Below are 8873 nucleotides of genomic sequence, written 5' to 3'. Positions count from 1 at the left end.
AAATTTGCCAAATTGTAGAGTTTCATTTGCTGCTTTTCTTGGCCATTGCTTTAGATTGAGCAAGTAAGTGAGTGAGACTGGAAAGTATTTTCACTGCTTTGAAGCCAGGAAAGTCAGACATAAAATCACACAGAAAAAGTACAGATTACAGAATATTAGGACACTGCGTATATTAACAGCAGGACAAAACAATGAAAGGTACATTTGGATGAATCACTTTCATGTTAGTAAAATAATAATAATAACAACAACAACAATTTTTTCATGCACATATTCAATTTTTTATATGCATTAAGCCTGTTTTCTCATTTTTATTATCTTGAAACTATACCAATCAACAAATTCTTTTTAAAGTTTTACTATATGACGTATGTGTGATTTAAATCTGTGGTGATATGATATGTTTAGTCAAATGTTCAGTCCGAAGGTCTCACCTCTCAGGTCAAAGTCCTCTGTGTCTCACTGTTAATAACCAATGTCCTTGTTGGTCTGGCTATGAATATGTAATTCACCCAATGATGGCTTTAGCTTGTGCTATGTGCAAGTAGCAACTAAAATTAATGAAACAGTGAGGATTGGTAAATTGGGATTTGTACTAAAATCTATAGGACACTGGTCCTTCAGGACTAGGGTTAAAGAACTTTGTAATACAGTAATACATACATTTGTAATACATCTTTACAAATGTATTCTTTATCTAAAAAACAGAAATGATATTATGTGGTCAGTTATTTTAAACATATAAAAACTAAAAATCAATTAATTCACCTTTTTTTTTTTTTTTTATGAAATTGGAAAAGAAATTTGTTGGTATAGCTGTGTCAAAAATGGAAATGTGCATCTGAAGATGCAGCATGTTGTCATAATATATATACTCCATATAATATAATGCATTAATTGTTATTATCAGGGTCGTGCAAAAAAAATCCGAACATAATCTCTTTCAATTAATTGGAGCTGGAATTTTAAATGAATTGGCCACACTCTACTGAAAGTTGAATTGGAATGTTAGGAAGAGAAATTTACTGAATTGTAATTCAAATAAATTTTAATTTAAAAACAGTCCTATTAACCTTCAGATCTCAAGGCTTTTCAAACTTCTGTTCACTTTTAACTTAACTTTTAAACAAGGCTTTCTCAACATATAAGGTGTTCTGTTTGTAACCTCAGTTCTGTTTAAAATTCAGGAATAAAACTGAAATTCAAGTGGCTTCAGACCCTTCAGATGTTTTCATGTAGCAACAGTACTTTTTATTCAGTACTTTATTGCTTTATATATCACCAGTATGTACAATAATAACAGAATGTGCCAACTGACAGCTTTCAAATCGCTCTTACTGTACTTTGACGGCATATGTCACAGTGATGTGGTGTTGGCGCCATCTCATCTCAAGTCAGAAGAAAATTGGTCTGTGCAGCAACACATGAAGTCAAACACACCTATAGGCTACACATATCAGATCATTTGGTGGCACTAACATGTTAAAAAGCAGTACTAAAGACTAGATGTGTTTTGTGACATCAGCTGTGCTTCGCCTTACCGATTGGTGAGATTTATGGCTTGCACTCATAGGTAAAGTTGAAAACACTCCTCTTACTGATGTAACCTCAGTTCCCTGAGATAAGGGACGAGTGTTGCGTTGATATGCTTATGGGTATAAGGGACATCATTTAAGATTTTATAGGGAATTTGGACAGAATCACTGTTTTACAGCTGATCACTGAGTCGGCCAGCGATTCATTGAACGAGCCATACAACATCAACTCTGCATGGATATTAATATCCAAAATATAGTGAAAACACTATTTATTAGCACAGTAACAAGATCGGCAGTTTAAGACATTAACTTGTAAACACAAAACACAAGATACTTCTCTTTTCAATATAAATAAGGCTTTATTGGATAAATCTAAGACATATAAACTAATCTAACACATAAACATACGCACTCATACATTCACACAAGTTGCAGAAAGAGAGAAAGTGAGGAAATAATGAGTTTAGAAGAGTGAAAACATGAAATCCCAAGTTTATAGCAATATATGCAATTGCATAGACCTGAACAACCATCAATCATCTAATTAACCCTCTCATTGAGTCTCTCAATGAGGCTATAAACTTTATATTAAATGCACCAGTTCAGCTAGAATCTGGAGGTTGTACTTGCGTTGCCTTTGTGTTAAAGGATTGGCTGGAAGTTCAGTGGTCGTTCGTAGTGAAGTCTTGGGCATTGGCTGAAGTTGCGGAGTTGTGGGCTGGTTGAGGTTTTAGACAGGCACTCAAGGTCGGACTCGGAGACGCAGCGTTGCGGCAAAACTTAACTCAGAACACAAAACTCAAGTGAAAAGAAAAAAAATGAAAGTAGTCTAGTAGTAATGAGGAAGTAGTAGTAATGAGAGTTTAGTCTTTGTCCTGGGTGGGGGAAACCAGTCCGAGGAAGTATGTAGCTCATGATTTCTATCATGGATTTACATGTGATGGTCAGGCTGTGCATCTCTTTGACTCTTCATCTTACTTGCCCCAAAATTGACAATCTCCTTCCTGAGTCGGGATTATCAATAAGTATTCTTTTGTTAATGTTGCAAGCTGTCCAAACTGTGGAGTTGGTTGGTTAGGCATGCTTCAGACTGGCTGGTGCTAGGATCTGGACAGATTTAGGATGTTGCCTTGTTATCCTGGGCCTCTTTGTGGAATTTGGCTCTTTGGGTTGTTCAACACCAATCTAATCAAATCTTAAATTGTCTGATTCACTCTGATACCCTACATGGGGAAACTCCTGTTTACTCTGATACTGAAGCCTGATTTGTTCATGCTTGTGTAGCTGTATTTCAGTCTCTCCCATTGATACGCTTATGGGGAACGCATTCAATAGTGTCATGCTATAAGCAAGTGTAGAGAAGCCATCCTGGAAGCTGCACAAATGTCACCTATAGAAACTCCACTGGACCATGCCCAGGAGAAGGCCATTCCTCTGGTGGAGTGGGCCCTCACTCCAATAGGATACTGTAAGCCCACTGAGGTGTAAGCCAGGGCTGCAGTGTCAACTGTTCAGTGGGATAGTCTCTGCTTCATAACTAGCAGACCTTTAGAGCGGCCTCTGAAGCATACTAGAGCTGCTCTGAATGCGAGAAATGGCTAGAGTGCTCTACGTATACTCTAAGAGACCAAACTGGGCAAAGTAAATTAGGAACCTGCTCATTATTTTAATAAGGAGGAGCTAGAAGGCTGATGACTTGTGCTCTGGATGGAGTGAAGAGCACTTTACACAGATAGCCGTGTCTTGGTTTGAAGACGACTTTACAGTCGTTAGGCCCAAACGCACGGTATGAAGCAGTGACTGACAGTGCTTGTAAACTGCCCACTTGCTTGACCAATGGTAAAGCCAGACGTAGGGCAGTCTTGAGCGATAGCGGCCATAATTCAGCCACCTAGAGCAGCTCAAAAAGAGGGCCTTGTAGGCCCTAAGTACTGTGGATAAGTCCCATGTCGGCACAGAATTTAGGACGAGGTGGATTCAGTCTCCAAGCTCCTCTAAAGAACTTAACAAGGTTATTTTTTCAGACTGACTGGCCAGGCACGAAAGTGTGATTGGCTATGATGGCTGCCACATACTCTTTCTTATCCAGCAGCTCTTGCAGAAAGGTTAGCATGGATGACATCACAAAGAGGATGGGTCCTTGTTCCATACGGCATACTAGTTAGAAAAGACTAACCACTTGATGGTATAGAGGCGTCTCGTAGGAGGGGCTCTAGCCTCCAAAATAGTGTTAGTCACCCTCGCAGAGAGCTGTAAAGACTCCCCACAGGGGGCCAAACATGAAGGCTCTACAGCTCAGGCCAGGTATGCCAGATCATGCCCCTTGCTTGAGAGAGGAGGTCCTCTCCTTGTCCACTCCTTGGTTCAGTTTGCCTGGCACATGAACCTCCCTCAGTGAGAGTAAGTTGCACTGTGTCCATAAGAGGAGGCGTCTTGCCATCCTATAAAGGGAGTGTGACCTGACACGGCATTGGTGATTTATAAAGGCTAATGAGTATCGGTACTGAACGGTTCACCGGGTGAATTCCAAATGGAAGTGATCATCCCTATCCCCTTGGAGTGGGGACTTTGGAATGAGCAGGGCACATGCGTGCCATTATGTAGTCGTTTGGAATGCACTTTGCAAAGGGTGCTACGTAATTTATTATCTTCAGCTGGCATGTTCCCGTGACAACTCAGCATGGTGTCCGTCAGCAGATGTCGCTGTTTTACTGTCAAAAATTTCTTTTTATTGTTGTTAGCATAACTGTTGCAAATAAACATACATTTAATATTTTTTTAAGTTTTTAAAATATGTTATATAATATATAAAAACTAATATGTATAAAACTTTTTAAAATATAAAATGTATATTTTTTTATGCCTGTGTCCATCAGCGAATCTGCTGAACTGTTCACGTGCAAATTCACGTGCGTGCCATTATGTAGTCGTTTGGAATGCACTTGGCAAAGGGAGCAATGTAATTTCCTCATTATCTTCAGCTGGGATGTACCCGTGACAACGCAGCATGGTGTCTGTCAGCAGATGTCGCTGTTTTAATGTCATAAATTTCTTTTTATTGTTGTTAGCATAACTGTTGCAAATAAACATACATTTAATATTTTTTTAAGTTTTTAAAATATGTTATATAATATATAAAAACTAATATGTATAAAACTTTTTAAAATATAAAATGTATATTTTTTTATGCCTGTGTCGATCAGCTTCAGCTGGCATGTTCCCGTGACAACTCAGCATGGTGTCCGTCAGCAGATGTCGCTGTTTTACTGTCAAAAATTTCTTTTTATTGTTGTTAGCATAACTGTTGCAAATAAACATACATTTAATATTTTTTTAAGTTTTTAAAATATGTTATATAATATATAAAAACTAATATGTATAAAACTTTTTAAAATATAAAATGTATATTTTTTTATGCCTGTGTCCATCAGCGAATCTGCTGACGGACACCGTGCTGCGTTGTCATGGGAACATGCCAGCAGAAGATAATGAGGAAATTACGTCGCTCCCTTTGCCAAGTGCATTCCAAACGACTAAATAATGGCACGCACATGCCCTACTCTCTCCAAAGTCCCCACTCCAAGGGGATAGGGATGATCACTTCCATTTGGAATTTGCCCGGTGAACCGTTTGGTACCGATACTCGTACCAGCACACCCCTAAAGGCTACCACCTTCATGTTGTCCAAGTTGACCAGGAACATGGTGCCCTCTTAAGGCAGGTAGGAAGGTTTTTAGGGCTAGAAAATATGTCATCATCTCAAGGAAGTTGATGTGAGGCCATTGCTCCAGGCTGGACCAAGAGCCAAATGCCGGTCTGCCCTTGTACAGTGCTCGTACAGTTGGATGCATCTGTCATGGCCAGCTTCCTTCTGGAGGTCAGTCCCAATGGCAAGCCTGTCTGAAACAGGCGAGGGGCCTTCCAAAGAACCACAGTGGTGGGTCACCTTGAGGCAAAGATGTCTCAGGCACAGTGGAGGGGCCACATGTGAAGCAGGCCCAACAGAATCCCAGAGGAAGCAGCTGGCATGAGGCAGAGCATCCTCTGGAGAGCTGTGGGGGGACGAGACATCCTGAATCTGATGCCGCTAGCCGCTGAATTGTCAGTGAACGTTTCGGCGTAATCCAGGGCCGCATCTGGGCCGAGTCCATAACTGTCCCCAGGAAGATGACTCGCTGGCTGGGAGACAGAGAGCTCTTGACTAAATTGATTTTCATCCCAAGTTGCTCCAGGTGACTGAGCATCAGCGACCTGTGAGCGAGAAGTTCGAGCTCCGATCTGGCTAACACAAGCAAATCATTGAGGTAATTCATAATGCGGATTCCCATCTGCCTCAGAGAAGAAAGAGATCCACGCACTTCATAAAAGTGCATGGGGCAAGAGACAGTCCAAATGGCAGGACTATATATTGATAAGCCATTCCCTCGAATGCGAATCACAAGAATTGTCTGTGATGTGGGGCTATCTGGATGTGAATGAAAGCATCTTCTAAAATCTAGATCCACTGATGAAAACCATTCCCCGGGGCATATCTGTGCAGGGATCTGTTTCAAAGTCAAAATCCTGAACCGGCATTTCATCACCGCACTGTTCAGGTTTCTGACATCGAGGATGAGCCCACCATCTTTCTTGGGAATGAGGAAGTAACGGCTGTAAAAGCCTGACACTCTGTTTGCTAGGGGAACCAACTCTATGGCCCCTTTTGCAAGCAGACTTTGCACTTCGGCCCGGAGAACCGAATCGTTGTCCCTTACCATAGTTTGAATAATACCTCTGAAGTGAGGGGGTCTGCAAGTGAACTGGAGCAAGTAACCCCATTCTATAGTCTACAGAATCCAACTTGACACGCTTTCACGAATCCAACTTTTGACAACTTGATGGCTTTCCAAGCCTGGAGCCGGGTGGCAAGTAGTCTGAGTCTTTCAAGTGGCAGGTCACCACATAGAGGCGGGGAACTGACATTTCGCGGTAATGAGAAGAGGAGAAGTGCTCTTTTGAGTATGTGGGTCCACTATCACAGCAGTAATTTGCTTGGGCACGTACTGAACAGGAAGGGCAGGAACAGCTTGAACAATGCATCTATAACCCAGAGCTAAGCAGGGGAATGGAGAGTGAGGTGTGATTTCTTTGAGGGCAGTCTGGTCTCGCCGGGACCTGACCCTCTCCTCTTCCTCTCTGTACTGAGATCAGGATGGCTTCTGCAGTTCAGGGTCGAACGTCACTCTGGGGCGGGGTCCCTGGTGCTTTTGGAAATGGATAGCATTTAGCCATCTGAGGGTGCTGTTCGAGCCCAGGCTCAGACTTCGCAGGCTGCTGGGAGGATAGAGCTTTCTAGTGACTTGAACCAGCCGCTGAGCTAGAACGCTTTGGCTGTGATGACTTTTGTGCTGCCATGAAGTACTCAGCAAAACATTCCACAGCAGGGCTGAATAATCTCGTGGGGGACACAGGGAGTTAATGAAGGTAACCTTGTCAGTGTCCTTGATCTCTGTTAAGTTCAACCAAAGGTAGCGCTCCAGCACCACCAGGTTGGCCATGGCCTTGCCGATTGTCTGCGCACTGGCCGAAAGAGATCAAGCTGCTTGCTGCAGGTAAGGGGCAGTGACCTGTGTCACACGAGCCACACTCACGATGCAACATTTGAAAGCATGGAAATTTGCTCTTATGAAATGCTCTTTGAGATCACCCGATGGCCGCATGGGAAGCAATGATGAGAGGCATCCTTCCGCTGCCAGGGCTCTTCTATGGCGAGTAGCAGGATTTGGGGGATGGACAGGAGGACATAGAATGCATCCTGAGATGCAATTGAGATGCTCTGTAATATTACTTTTGTCTACTTTACTGAGGGATCAAATCAGCTATCAGCTTAAAATTTTGAGCTTGGCTTGGCTTCAGTCGTCCCCTGGCATAGAGCCACAGTACACTGACAGAAATGTGGGAAATCATTCATCAAGACACTGACAGTACATAATGAGTATTTTCTAGTCATTGAATGTACAGTACAATGGCTATACACTTGTTATTTGAATGAGTGCACCTGATGATGTCTACTAAGGTTTCAGACATGACTATAAATGGTTGTTCCCTCAAAAAGTGCACTATATAATGATGTGGGGTGACACATCTGGGGAATTTTATATTCAGGTAGGTCAGCTACATTATGAAATTCGGTTTTAATGAAAATATTGAACTTTGATCTTAGAGCAAGAGTGTCATGGGGCAAGTTGTTACACATTTTAAATATTAAAACACTGTTTATTCATTGGAGCGTTAGGTACAGTGTATTCTATTAATTAGGATGTTTGTTGTACACAACAACAGTTTCAAATTTCTAAACGTTACCTTTTACATGTTTGCTGTTCCAAAAACTGTTTTGTGTTTCATATTTTGATTTTCTTTTCTGTTTCGCAGAGATGGATGTGGGGCCATTTAGCAGGAAACAGTGGGCATCACAGTCTTTACGGATCACAGCCAAAGAGCTCTCATTGGTTGGGAGCCGTGGCAAGAACAATGCCATCATTGAGCGCTTTTCCAAGTAAGTGATATTCACTTTTTCTCTTCATATTAACAGTGCTTATCACATGGCTATGGGGAATACTTAAAAAAGTTGTCTTTATTTGTAAAGATTATCTTGATGGTCATGTAGGAATAATGCATTTTTGATGGTCACCCAGCTTATTATCTGCAATAATAAAAAAGCCACTGGAAAATCCTTTTGACTTGTTGTTGAACCAGGCTGATGCTAATTAAAAAGAGACACAAGAGACACAGTAGAAAGACAACCTGGGTTTCTAGTAGGATTGCTTATTCATTAGCAATATAATGGAAATTGTCCAACCAGTTTAAAAATGGCCATAACATTAAAATCAACACAACCACTGAAACTGGATTTTAAGGAATGAATTTAATTGTTGTCAAAAATGGTTCAATATTAAAATGGTTAATACAATATGAAGCCTATATAAATTGTGTGTAAAATAACAGCCAACGGACTGGGGCATGGTTAAAATAGACAGACTGCATATTTTGTTTATACATTTTTGATTAAATACACTAGTTAATACACTAAACTGACTTAATCACTTCAACAATGGCTATTATTTCTTTAAAAGAAAAGAAAATGTTCATGAAGCGTCAGCTACAGAACCAGATGTAAAACCAGCATCTGTAAGGTTAGTTTTGTAGATGCTTTTCATCATTTTGTCCACCAGATGGCCACAACGTAAACTGTCCTGAAAAGATTCAAGTGGTGAAATGTTTTAACCATACAGTGTAGAGGAAAGCTTTGCTTCTTCACAAAGCTTTTATTTGCCATCACTAGAGAACACAGCTGTA

At 41.0% G+C, this 8873-nt stretch overlaps 1 protein-coding gene across 1 annotated transcript in view; it reads left to right on the top strand.

Moving 5' to 3' along the window:
- LOC107687370 (LIM domain and actin-binding protein 1-like) overlaps positions 1-8873 on the top strand; it is a 36083-nt gene that overhangs the window by 2465 nt on the left and 24745 nt on the right. The window contains exon 2 of the mRNA XM_016484659.1: positions 7950-8073. Within this exon, the coding sequence (XP_016340145.1) occupies positions 7952-8073 (122 nt within the window). The 5' untranslated portion in view covers positions 7950-7951. The remainder of the gene's footprint in view (positions 1-7949; positions 8074-8873) is intronic.

The sequence above is a fragment of the Sinocyclocheilus anshuiensis genome, unplaced genomic scaffold, assembly GCF_001515605.1.
Source record: "Sinocyclocheilus anshuiensis isolate Anshui unplaced genomic scaffold, SAMN03320099.WGS_v1.1 scaffold157, whole genome shotgun sequence".
NCBI lineage: Eukaryota > Metazoa > Chordata > Actinopteri > Cypriniformes > Cyprinidae > Sinocyclocheilus > Sinocyclocheilus anshuiensis.
Note: the sequence above shows the minus strand (reverse complement) of the source record. Positions and strands in the feature narration are given on the sequence as shown.